The sequence below is a fragment of the Eleginops maclovinus genome, chromosome 16 (genome assembly GCF_036324505.1).
Source record: "Eleginops maclovinus isolate JMC-PN-2008 ecotype Puerto Natales chromosome 16, JC_Emac_rtc_rv5, whole genome shotgun sequence".
NCBI lineage: Eukaryota > Metazoa > Chordata > Actinopteri > Perciformes > Eleginopidae > Eleginops > Eleginops maclovinus.
The window spans coordinates 6353608-6367851 of NC_086364.1; the positions used below are offsets into that span (position 1 = coordinate 6353608).

Here is a 14244-nt window from a genome sequence, read left to right on the forward strand (position 1 = left end):
TCAAAAGGATGGGAGGAGAAGGATTTGGGTAAAATAAAAAGGGTTTGATTGTTCCACAAAGTCAAAACAAAACTCCACACACATGGAAACTGCGTGTTTCAGTTAACGTGTTTCAGTTTCGGTGGCCCACACGTCCTCCCGGGACCCAGCCTACAGCAAAAGAGACCATAACCAGGTTACCAGCATGCTTTTTACTGAGGGACTAATTACCTGATTCTGATCAGTTGTCTGTCCTCCGGCTGAGCCACTCTCATCAATCCAGCAGCCGGCGCTCTAACCACACCCCGTTGCAACATTTTCTTACCGTTAAAATGCAAAGATTCCATTTTCAATGATGATCTCGAGGGTGGCGAGGTATCTCTTGAGTTTCCAAGTAGGAGGTCCGACCTCAGGGGGTATTCCAGCTGAAAATGCATCCTGGAATACACCATAATTACACTAAAGATCAAAAACCCAATCAAATGCACAAAGAAGCCATTACAAAATCTTTGCACAGTACACATTTGTAAAATGTCTTTACTCAGATTATCTAAATAACGATGTAACTATGCTAGACTACTGCCAATTGGAGTACTCGCAATATAAATGTTGATTCTCAATGCTCAACACAAATTCTGGCCAACCTTCATTGATAATTAAACTTTTGTAACTGTATTTATTTTACCTTTAACAAGGCAAGTTATTAAGAAAAATGATTGTTACAAGGATGCAGTTGTATCAAAGAAATGAGACACAGAGGAAAAGAATTGGGATTTTATTAGACACTACAAATTACAGAGAGGCTGAACAGCACAAATAAAAGTTATGCATCCATTCCATGACAATCAAGACCAAAACACTTTAGTTAGTATTTTTATACACTCTGAAACAGTACGTTGGTGTTGCCATGAATACAATGGTTACAAGTCTGTTGCAATGTCCAAAATAAGAAATGAACAGAGTTGTCAGTGTATAGAATATATATATACTTTATTTTTGATGCACTAAGAAGCCCTTCAGTGCAGATGTGAACCTATCCGATTGGCGAACTTTACATTGCTGAGAGACTGGGAAACAGTCAGTGTATTCAAGGCACTGGAATAGACTCAGAATTATGGTTAACGTTTCCGGGTGAGGTAGTGTAATCACTCGACAGTGAGGTACTTTTGGGATACACATGGATTAATTATTGGCTTTTTCCTATATATATATCTTTTTATGAATATATATATATATATTTATATATTATTTCATAAAAAGATGCCCCGCAGATTCAGGAGGCATCGTTCCAGTCTTCGCTCTTTCTCTCTACGAACCCTGTTCACACTCTGTGCTGATAAGATGCGGAAAGGGAACCCCTTCTAAAGCACAAAAATATGAAGACGATAGTTTGTGGTTAGAAAACCATTTTACAACACACACACACACACACACACACACACACACACACACACACACACACACACACACACACACACACACACACACACACACACACACACACACACACACACACACACACACACACACACACACACACACACACACACACACACCTTTGGATTGGATCGATAAAATTCAGCCAAGCGATATTGACTCGATGGTTTTGTTTTCAAATCCAGTTTTTACCCTGAAATAGAGCAAATATTGATGCTTTACAATTTACAGATATCTAAACAAATATACGGAAGCCCAGAGCTGCACCAACAAAAACTAAATTAAATACATTTGCCATTTGTGTAATTAACATGTGTCTAAATGTACATGTAAAAAAATAATCTTATCTTTGTCTCAACTAATAGCTGCTCAAAATAAAATAGGAAACAAAATAGAAAAATAACTTAATTCAAATGAACAAATCAACATTGTTTTAAATTGGCAGACCAACTTAAATTTGTAAATTAAATAACAAATGATTTGATTAATTTCAATGGTCCTGTTGTCAGGACAAAACAGATCTTTATCTGCAGTAAGTCTTTTAAAAAATATGCGGAGCTGTTCCCCTCGGTTTTTAAAGTTTGTGCTAAGCTAAGCTAATCTGCAGCAAACTGTGAATTCATATTCAACGCAAACAGTCATTTTGGTACTAATCTTCTCATCTTTCAGCGAAAAAGAAAACATCTTAATTTGGATGATAGGCAGCAATGGACTTCCATACATTCTATCAGGAAAGTCAATATCAGCTGTGAAAAACACAAATCAATCCCAGTCTTGGACTGATTGACAAAAAGCAGCATGCAGCTCTACTATACAACACAACAGACATTTAAGGGAAACTCTACTGTAAGCCTTCATTTAAGAAAAATAAAGAAAGCTCCCAGTATCCATCACTCAGGTTCAGGTACACGCTACAACTGCATCAGCCGAATCCCACACAGAACAGCGACAGAAACCAGCTTCCCTTCCTTCATAGTAACTTCAACCCGTCAAATGAGATCCCAAAGAAATGACTCACAAGCTGCGCAGTTTTAAAAAAAGAAAAAAAAGCCTTAAGAATATTCAACAAGAGTCCTTAAGTGTCGGGGGAATGTCACAACACTAAACATGCTGAGCAAACGCGTCTGATTTGTGTCGATTTTTTAAAAGTGCCCTACTGTACATTCTCTCTTCTGGACTGCATCTGCTTCCTCAGAGTTTTAAGGGATTTTTTTTATGACATAAGAGCCTAAAAGGAGTGTTGTCATAATAATATCTGTAGTGATGATGATAAGAATAATGCCCAGGAGGTTTGGGTGCTGCTGAATATCCACAAATCTCTGTAAAACTATCACATGTTAAGCTAATATAGAATATCAAAATACCACTATCTGTTTTTTAGCTATATATTTGTATTCTTTAACAATATTCCGGATCTGTTGTGCCTTTAAAATACATAGTTCAGTAATGTATAGGAAAAATACTGTACAAAAAGAACAACTTATAGAATAGGTTCATATAAACATATTATCTCTTGTAACCAATATATCATCTCTGTTGTGAATCTTTTGGTCTGCAGTAAACAAATCGATCGGGTTAACCACAGTATTGGACAACACCATCCAACTTTTTTTTTTGTCAACATCTTTTACATTCATACAGCCATCTTTAAAAAAGAGGGTAAACATAGAGCTACAATGAGAGACATCTGTATTGATTTCTAAAAAATAAACACACTCTTATATTAAATCATGCTAAGTTAAGCAGAAGCGGAAAAAAACAATAAACAACTTTGCAAAAAAAAAGCTTATCGTTCTGTGAAAGCAAAATCATGCTGTAATCTGGAAACAAGGAGGAGCTAAACGACAATGTCAACAGTAGTATTAATACTAACAATTATATCAACAGAATGCATATATATATATCTATATATATAACCGAAAAACAATCTTCCATCTGAGAACAAATAATGCTGATAAATATGAAGCGGAGGAATTTCTTTTGAGTGAACCGAATCAGATTGTGAGACACGCAGTAGTGCACAGGTTATAAAGTTATCTCGGGGGGGGGGGTGGGGGGAGGTGTTAGGTAGTCATTTCAGTTTACTTCTGGAGAGAAATTATTGCTCAGTGTCAGGATAAAAAATAAAATAAAATCTACACCACGAATGCACCGGGAATTTTTTTGGGAAGTGCTTTCTGAACGTTAATAATACAGAGAATGCTGTAAGAGGGAAGTAAGACAACTGAAATACGACATGATCAGCACGAAAAAAGTATAAGATGACGGGAAAATAACATTAAAAACACGATATTCTGTTGGGTCCGAGCAGGCTCTCGGACACGTCACATGTTATACCACAGAAGAAGAAGCAGAAGGGAAAGAGAACAGTTTTCAGTCCCCAATCTCATGTATAAAATTGGTATGAAAGTGAGCGACGAACAGCATGGCATCGACTCTCAAAAAGGTAGCAGGGGGGGGGGGGACTCAGCTGGTGGGTTGGCTCATAGCTCAGTACATAAAACAGGAAGTATGTGTGTGTAATTATGCATCTATATATTAAGTGGAACGATGTGCACGGAAACTAAAAGAAGGAACAAAGCTTATGATAGAAGTCAGTTATAATACCAGAATCATACAGGTGTGTGTTGGGGGAGGTTTGTGGGTGGAGGAGGAGCAGGAGGGCGGGGGGGCAGTGCCACCGAAAGAGACACGTTGTCCTTTAAACTTGAGGAAAGGTGGGTTTGAGGAGGTGAACGGGTGGGGATTGGGTGTTTGTTTTTTTTTTGGGTGCCTCACAGGGGCCCATGTCGGGCCTCGTATTTCGCCACAATGTTCTTGCAGCGGCCCAGCTCCTTCCTGATCTCTGCCACCTCGCAGCGCAGAGCGGCGTTTTCCTTCTCCAGAAAGCTGGCCCGGATGGCGATTTGGTTCTCCTTCAGCCGCCGCGCGTCCCGGGACCTCTTGGCGGCCACGTTGTTCTTTCTGCGCCGCGCCCAGTACCTGTCATCCTGAGAGCGGGGTAAAGGTGTCAACACTGAACGCCTCAGAGGGGTTTATTCAGACTGTATTAATTATTACATGAATCATAGTAACATATTGAGGCTGGCCACCTGACACCAACATATTCTAACAGCAAATATTAACGAGGCCCTATTCTGCTTTTTGGGGTTTTGCCTTTCCTGTAGCGAGTGTAATATAGGTTTTTGTGCATGTAAATGGTCTGCAAAGGCTAAAATCCCTGAGTCCCCCCCCCCTACACATTGTTATTAAAAATCACTCAAATTTGTATTTTGGTGTATATAATAAAAGAGTGATTTTTCCTTCAGGTTTTCTATTTTCCATTAAAAAAAGAAAAGAGTGGAAAAGGCTGGTAGTCGTACAGTCAAGAGTTCTTTCTGATCACGTGATAATCAGATAGAATCTTTATTTTTAACATTTCTACCAGTGCACAGTTTATACTGTCATGTCCTTTCTCTGTTCCCCTCATAGCCCCAGAGTCTGATGCTTGGTCTTGAGGTTGTGATTAGTCCCATGATGAAGGCCTCTTGCCCCTTGCAGGGTCACAAGGTCAACACAGGGAGCTCTGCTGACCCAATGCTGTCAGTGTGAGTTATTCCCACCAGCAAATACATTTACTGTCTCACAGTTAAAACTTTCATCCACAGACTGCTGAAAACTTTGGAGCTTAATGAAATGAATGAATAATGAAATAATCTTTATAAAATAAAATAAAAAGGCTATGGTGTAGTTTCTCAGATGCAGTACGTCAGAGAGGAGCTTTTTCTTGCCTGACTCATCTGAACCTGAAGAAAGCAACAATGCCTGCTAAATATAGCACAACACGGATTAAATAACCAAGTTTTTGACTTAAGTGACTAAAGCCGTTTTCAAAGCATCATGTTGCTCAGGTAAAATATCTGAGTTAAGAGACAACAGCAGCAGCTCACCTTCAGATCCTCTGGGATGAACACCTTGCGGGCTTTCTTGATCATTGGCTGCGGCTTCAGCTCCTCGGCGGAGAATTTGCGTTTCCTGGGGTCGAACATTTCCTGTCCGGGCACGCTGGACAGAGCCAGGTCCTGGGGGTCCGGTTCGTAGGAGATTGGCACCTGGATGGACTCTGGGTCGATGGGGCTGGGGGTGTCCCGGGCTGAGAAAGAAATACCACACATTAGCTGTTAGCAAAGTGTACTGAATCATGTCACTTTTGAGGGTGTGAAAACCGCTAATTATTTAGAAATTGGAGAAGCCAGCAGGAGGAAAACCTCTTACTTTGACTTCTATTGCAACATTTAAAAGGTGCCTCTTTATTTTGGCGGTAATTGGTTATGCAGCGTCCTCACCAGCAGCTCTTCTTAGTAAAGCTGTTAAAGCTGGGAGGACGCAGCAGTGTAAGGAGAACTCGTACGGTACAGCAGGCCTCGCAGGGGGGGCTCACTTTTGCCGCATCTCTCTGAGCTCACAGGGTTGTGTTTTTAATAATCTATTCAGAGCTACAGCTGCAATTGAGGATTCATTTGTCGAATTGTCAATAAAATGTAAGAAAATTGGGAAAAATGTCTATGCTAATTTCTGTCAGTGCAGGGTCATGTTTTTAAATGTCTTGTTTTCAGTCGAAAACTAAAAGATATTCACTTTAACATGGTATAAAACAAATAAAAGCATGTTATCTTCTTATTTGAGATGCTGGAAAACAGCATTTTCCAATAATTATTATTAACAATTTTATTTTTCTTGCGTATCAAAAATAAAAAATATTTTTTAAGGAGGTGCTGTAGTTCACAAACCATGCCTAGTTTTGAATCTTCATCTACAAATTGGCAATTTCTTTAATAAAAATAAACCTTACTAAGATGCATCGGGAAAAGTATGTGGAAATTGTGCATCACAACTTTCCAGAGCCCAAAGATATTAAACAAGTGATTAATATTCATTTTCTGTTTTCCTAACAACGGCAACAAAAAACCATTATATATATAAATATATATATTTATTTATTTCAAGTTTTTGTTAAAAAAAAAAATTGGAAAATCATCCAGTTTTTTTATGATTAATAACAGTACAAATGTTCACAGAGGACGATGGGCTATATATGCATGTTGTTGCACAACCCTGTTTTATAAAATAAAATAAAAAAACATTTCCTTTGACGAACTGTTGCAACCCCAACACAAAATCTGTCCAGAGGAGTTTATTCCTCATGTGTGCAGCAGGTGGCGCTATCAGCCCAGCTTTGAAATTCACAGGTGGGGGAATAATGTGTCTAATAGTTTTATCTTAAACTGTGCAGCTTTCAGAGGCTCAGCTGGTCTCCGAGCAGCCACTGTAATCTTCTAGAGGAGATCTGCATGCGTCTCCACGTCGGTCTTCCTCCTGTGCCAAGCATCCCTAATTGTTCCTTTTGGGCAGGGCCAATGAACTGAACTGGATGGCTCGCAGATCCAGATCAATTTCTCTGTGATCCACTACATTAGGACTCATTTGTTTTCGTCACACGGACCAAACCTGCGTTCACCCCGCTCGATAGAAAAAGCTCGATGAGCATCACAGCAATCGGCGATATGACTGCAGTAGGTGACATTTTCATTAGCTGCTGTTATGCTGCTGCCGTTAGTACATCATGACCTACATTTCTGTGCTTGTGAGCTTGCCATGACAGCCAGTCAATGCTGCTGACCTTCAGTCAGAGTGTGTGCACGTGGACAGAATGCTTTGGGCTGCACTGGACATTTGAGGAGGGGCCCTCATATTGAACCCTGCTCTCAGGGGAGAATATATGAGAATCAAACAGGAAGTGTTAGCTGTTTATACATGAGAGGAAGTGATTGGCTTCTTATTCACAGACACATACCACAACAAAAGTGGGAAAGACTATGCTTTTGAAACTGAAAATGATCGCCTCGTAAAACTGAGGAGTAATTTTGAAGAGAGGTGGAAAAATCCTCTGATGAAAACATAACAACATGGTTCAGATATTTGCCTCGAAGAGGTGTTGATGTTGCAGCTCATTAAACACAAGGAATGCTGGGTAAGGATGAATATGTTCTATTTGATACATTCATTTAACCTTTATAATTATATAGTATATCATGTTAACCTTAAAAATGATATCATAGCAATTAAAACAATTATAATTATTAGACAGATTAATAAAAAATAATTCAAAATACAGTTATGTTAAACCATGGAAGGTTTAAGATGTAATTTCTGATATGTCCAAAATTCCCAAGTGTGCTGTTGTCATTAAAACAAGTTAGGAATATTTATTTTCTGTAAATCAACTTATCCATGTTTTTCTTTATAATGGCAACACTTGTGGAAACATTTATATTTTTTCCCAATTTTTATAAAGTAAATTATCAAAGAAATTCAACCTGGGTTTTTTCCTTTACATTTAATTTATTTTATTTTATAAGAAATGTTCAAGTAGAAATGTGTGTGTCCTCTTTACTAGCTATGTTCGTGCTGTTTCCAAAACAACTGAAGAAACTGCTCAGGGTTCAGAGGGTTGAAACATATTGATCCTTCTGATCACATGACTTTGTCAAGGTAACCCATCCATAAAGGTTAGACCCATAGCTCCCACCTTGACCTCCCACCATGAATAAACTGGGAAGAACCAGACAGCAAGCTCCTTACTCACTAAAACCAGCCGCTGTTAGACAATCTGTCAGGCCTGCAAATAGCCAGCAGTGTCGCCTTAATCACCTTACCGCTCATTTTGATCGCCTTATTAGCGGAGTTCAAACGGGCTAAAAGTACATGCCCGCTCGTTAACCTGTACTGTCCTTCCACACATTCCAGTGGAGAGGAAGCAGATCATTCACAATAAAATAGTCCCCCCTCCTGGCACAGGAAATCTAAAATTAGGCCAGGAAAGGTAGCCGTGTGAAAGCTGAACTCCTGCAAACCCTGCTGAACTTGTTTCATTTTGACGTGGCAGTAATTATGTATTTACACACAACACCGGCTGCAGGTTGCTGTCACGCTACCTGATGTTATCAGAGTGTTATCACGTTGCTGTGGGGTGATAGTACTCCCGCCGGTGATAAGCTCTGTGGTTGGTTGTATTGCAGCACTCTGACCTGGGTGGGACCTACTGCAACAACACACTTAGAGACTGCTTTGCCCTTTAGCCCCTAGTTGGCTTTAAACTAGATTGAGCATTTCAACAGGTCTCTTTCAGAAGATCATCCTGGTTTACATGATCACGGTAATGTACTGCATCATTTTTATCCTGAACAAATTCACAAAAAAGACCAGAAATAAGAGACTGGTAAAAAAAACCTGATACATATTCGTATTAGATTTTTGCCAAAAAGCTATTAAAAACAATTCGCTGCGTTCCTGACACTGTATTATTTTTGACTCAATCCCAAACACACTGCTTTAAATACACACTAGATGTACGATTGTGTTTCAATCCACAGCTGAAAATAGTCCAAAACAAATGCAGTTTCCTCCACTAACTTGTGGAAAGGAATGAGCAATTCTTTGAAAATATATGTTTGAGTCCTTTTTATGTCTTCAACAGATTATATTATATGTGTTGAGGGGATCATTGTTGGTTTTGGACCTTTTTTTAGATATTTTTATCAATATAAATAAAAATTGATTTTGATAAACTGTGATTATTTTATCAATGACATACAAGCCCTCTGATAATACCTCCTCCAGGCCATTCATGCAGGACATGTTGGTCCCTTCACCGCATGCCAAGACATTAAAGGCCAGAAGAAGCTGGCTCTGACACTGAGAAAGAAAAACATGTGTGTAGAGCGCAGTATTGACTGATTGCTCTCTGACACATTATTCCTCCACGATGATAAATACTCTACATTTAGTTCCTCAAATGTGCTGATGGATGTGTCCCGCTGAGCCAACTTTCCCTGACTAACATGCAGGAATGCACCTCAACACACCCTCTGACCCCTCCTTCACCCGAATTCCCCTTTGGCCCCTGCCAACAGCGCACAGGGGTCCATGTCCTGAACCCGGCCCCCTACACAGACCCTTAAAGTCTGCAGGCTGTTCAGACTGAGAAAAACAGCGAAACGCCCACTCGCTTGTACGTTAGTTGTGATAACAATATTATCAGCTGCCTACCGCGCTGCTTGCAAGCACAGAGGGATAGAGGTTTGTTGTGGGGGGGGGGGGCGGGGGGGGGGGGGGTGGAGGCTGGTTAAACGAAACGAGGCTTGGCGAGCTGGAACAGTTTTCACGTGACCAAAGCACAGCAGACTCCATGTGATCTCTGCAGGGAACAGCCTGTGCCTTGGCTCAGAGTCCAGGCAAGTGTCGGAACCAAGCGCGAGCGAGGGAGGGAGAGGAAGACCGGATGGGAAGTGGAGAGTGTTAAAGGGAGAGGAGAGAGGGGAGGGTGAGAGCGCAAGGGAGGCAGGTTCTTGCCAGGACAAGCTTCTGTTTGCACACGGCGCCTGCATGTGTCTGTCACATGGCCCAGCGCACCGCAGGAGACCCCAGACGTTAGAGGTAAATGTGAAGATGCAGACCAAAACAGAACACACACAGGCTGGGCTGGAGTGTACCGTGCAGGTCACCTTCATGTATCGCTCATCTTAGACTTGAGAGGCTTTAGGCCAAAGTATGCGTTTTGCATCCGTGTGTTAGCGAGGGGATGCTTTTGTCCTTATGACTCATCATCCCCCGTGCTCCCCTAAATCCCCAAATTTGTGACTGTGCAAAATGCGAGTGCAGCAAGCGCACACTCCGGTTTCGTTCAAAACTCCAGTCCAGTTGGTGGCGTGTGCACCTTTGGCTGGTTTGCCAAGAAGAATAGAAATAAACAACCGACTACTGCTTGTTTGGAAGAGAGATTATGTGGGGAGCAAAAAGTTAAATAACTATTTCTCTCTTTTTCTCCTCAGGGCTGGCAGTTTGTCTAACGGTAGAGGATGTGTGAATGTGTGTGTGTGTGAGCATCATAGGTCTTTTACAGCATCCCCTGAGACAGTGGAGGTGTGAACAAGAGTGTGAGGGTTTAAGTAGGCCTGTCACATTAATTAGGAATTGATTTATAGTACATTATATGGACTTTGATAAGTAACCCTATCAACTAAGAGTGCAATATTGTGAGCTTGACCTCGATAAGTGTGTGGACACCACCTGGATCACATTTGGCTGACCTTGATAATCCATGTTGTGTTTACATACCTGTTTGTCTGGTAATATAAGAATGTCACCAACATGTTATCAGTAGGGTTTCCGTACTAATATAAGACTTAATCATTTTTTATTAGAGCCGTTTTATAAAGTTATTGCTGTTTGTGTTCATTTTATTTGGCATATTTTGATACATTCCTTTTTTTTATCTTTAGAATTCAAAATGGGTTTTTTGTAAATGTATTTGCAATATTATGCTATTATTGTCGTTAAATAGTATTCAAAAGACAATAATATGATTCAGTGTAATTATTTCTGGGATATGGAAGAGGATTATGGGCACAGATCTGACTAAAAGTGATTTTTATTTCTAGTTCTCAGAATTCTGCCTTAAATCTCAGAAATCAAACTCTAAGCTCCACAAAAAATAAATGTTGGACTTTGGATCAGATCTCAAAAATATTCACACGCCCTAATCGTCTTCCGTACAGGGACAATATATCGTCCAACCAAAGTAGTTATTGTGACAGGCCTCAGTTTCAGTTTGCTGTGGTTCCTACCTGCTGTGCTGGGGCTGCGGAGGCAGGTCTGTGGAGCCATGGCTGTGTGAACCGAGGTGGTGGCGCGGCTGCTGAGGTCCACCACGGTGGGTGAAGGTGTGGCGGGTGGTGCAGGCGGGGATGCCTGAGCGTTCTGTGCTGCCTGCAGGGCCTGCTCGCCCTGGGCTGTGATGGCGGGGATGCCGTTCTCCGACAGGAACTCCTCCAGGTCCATGTACTCCAGCTGGAAATTGTCCCCATCGTACGGCAGCGTCTTGTCCCACAGGGTCGGGCCGAGGAAGGCCGACTGCGGGTGGTTGGCTGTGCTGGTCTCATCGTCCAGCTTCTTCTCTTTCTCCTGGTCCTTTCCAAATCCTGTGAATGTTTGAACAAAGTCATTTCATTGTCACAGCACAGGAGCATCACGGGTCAGTGCATGGGTATAAATAGAGAGTATGCCTCGGAGAAAAAGGGTCAGTCTGGGAATAATTGGGAACCATTTTTCTCAGGAAGCTATCTTTTTAATTTTGTAAGTAAAAGCTGATGACGTCATTGTTCAACACATGTCTTATTCATTTACCACACACTAAATATATGCATATGGTCCAAATTATCCCCAGTGTGATACTTTTGCCCCACAACATTTTGTGAGCAATTCTGCAATCAACTTTATTTATAGGCTTTTATTTTGTTCTTAATAGCCTTTGTATATGTATAATATAGCCTATTGGTTTATAGATGGGAAGAAAGTGCGGTTAAAGACTGTTGCATGTTTAATTGCATTCCCAAATGTAGCCATGCTGTGCTGACGATTGTAGCATAGATGACAACTATTATAGACTCGGCTTGAACCGCATCATTGGTTAGTATACTGCAGAATTAGTTATGTTATGTTGTGTCATAACAGCTGTATAGTGTGAACAACAACACGGTGTGTGTGTGTGTGTGTGTGTGTGTGTGTGTGTGTGTGTGTGTGTGTGTGTGTGTGTGTGTGTGTGTGTGTTTTAGAGATGGAAATTAAAACGAAAAAAATATATAATGTTTGGTTGATGGATATGGACAGTAGCCTAAACCAGTAAATACATATGCTAGTATTTTTGCAATCTTGGAGGCAATTTTAGCTTCTTGATCCTGGAAATCTCAATCATTCTGATGTGTTTTGCTCTATGCCACCCAACATTTCTGACACTGGTTTCAACTCTCAACTACCTTAGATCTATCCAAACCCATGTTTATGATTAATAATTGGGGAAATATGTTCCTTTAAAGATTAAAAATGCTAATTTAGGCACATTTAACAATACAAACAGTTTGTTATGATAACATACACAATAGCTGCATAAGAGAAAAGACGCCCTCTGTGGACAGACTGCGGCATCACTAATTTAAATCCCATTGAAGGTTTAAAGGTTATGAACGCATCTGCGAGCTAAAACAACGCTGTCACAGTCACAGCACGATCACATGAGTTGACAATAATGTATTTAGATCACAACTAAAAGCAAAACTTGTTTGTTAGCTGCAGCTGAAGTTCGTGTCAATCTGTCAGTCAACAAAAAAACAGCAAAAACAATCATCATTGTATTTAGGTTATCGCTGCTGCCCACAAAACCAATAAGACAACTTTATTGTCGACAAGGATCGTGTTAATATTATGAGATATCCCACTGCATGATTTAAGTTGAACTGAGTCTCAACTGCGCTGTATCTGTCAAAACATATGGGTGTCTAGAGAATAAAAACAACCAGCAGACAAGCATGGCAGAAGGGGAGACGAAAGCCGAGTTAGTGTACATGCCATTTAGCTACTTTTAAAAAGAAAACATACCTTCATCGTGATGGAAAGGCAGCTTTAGAGGATTTTCCAGCAAGGATTTCAGTACGCCATGAGTCGGCGGCAGGAAAGTTGCGTTTATAGGAAGAGGTCTGGCCATTTTCTCCATGTCTTGAAGGGCAATTGGAGAACAAAATCTCGCAAAGTCAAAGCCAAATGTCCCCCCCAAAATAATTGACACGAGCGAACTCGTTAGCCGGTGCTTGGGAGATCCTCACAGAAGCAGTGAAAACGACGCGGGGGCTCGGAGCGAGAACACGGGACTCCGCGCAGCAGCAGGACGGTGAGCGGCTGGCTGCCTGTAGACGGAGCTGGCTGGCAAATAGCTGGAGGAGGAGGGCGGGGGGAGCGGGGCTTTGACCGAGCCTCTACACTTCTCCATCCATGTGCGGAGTGACGCCTCTGACGTCAAAGCACCGGAGGGCGGCGACACTTACCGATGCTGCCTTCATGGACAGTGGGATATTTACGTCATCAGGCGACCAATTTAAATATACGATTATGCACAAAACAATGACAGCCTGCATCTTATATGATTTATACATATATTTGAATCTATTGTCATAAATAAACAAAATACTGTTTTTGTATTTCTTTTGTTTTGTGTGTTTGTCTTTTTTGGATATATTTGTTTTATCTTTATTCGTTCGTTTATTTACATATTTCTTTATTTTTTCCCATATATTTGTTTTATTATTATATGTGTTATTTAACATTCGTTTCTTAAGTTTAGGGATAGTCTGTTGTACAAGCCCGTTGCTACTTGACCTCTCATGTTAAAAAAATAAAACAAGAACATGTTTGTTTACAATTAAAATTTTAAAAAATGTAAAAAGGATTCTAAAATAATATTTTATTTAATTAATCATATTTTCTACTTGTATGGAAGTGCACCACTAAATGCAATTATTCCTTTTTTCCTTATGCATCTTGTTTTAAATACTCATGAGTGATATTATGGAAGCACATGTCTAATCTGCACTTTTTTGTACAATGTGCTTTTATTTCCTATGAAAATAACATAATTGCTTTAATAGAATTACTTACAAATTATAATCAAAACACCAAACCTTTGGGTGGGGGAGTAGATGATAGTCGCAAGGGGCCCACATTTCTTTTTTTTGTCCTGGGGGCAGGTTACTCCAAGCAGGCTTGTGCTAAGGTTTCACTGTGCATTCAACAGTTTTTCCTCATAAAGGTAACACATGACATTAGTTGCTTACTTTAAATTGCTTGGGTAAATATAATACATCTTATCAGGGTCATAGCAGGTTACCTATTTGTGGATTTATGGCATGTTTTGATAGTCAAACTGACCGTTTATGTTCTAAGTTTCAATTGCTCTCATGT

The 14244-nt window shown here is 40.4% G+C and overlaps 1 protein-coding gene across 1 annotated transcript; it reads right to left on the reverse strand.

Moving 5' to 3' along the window:
• Positions 1-738: 738 nt before the first annotated feature.
• Positions 739-13250, reverse strand: hlfa (HLF transcription factor, PAR bZIP family member a). The gene is made up of 4 exons (XM_063903559.1): positions 12889-13250; positions 11082-11435; positions 5346-5548; positions 739-4406 (listed from the first exon to the last, which is right to left on the reverse strand). Exons 1-4 carry the CDS (start codon positions 13001-13003, stop codon positions 4191-4193), a joined length of 888 nt encoding a protein of 295 aa, XP_063759629.1. The 5' UTR covers positions 13004-13250; the 3' UTR covers positions 739-4190.
• Between the last annotated feature and the right edge of the window lie 994 nt (positions 13251-14244).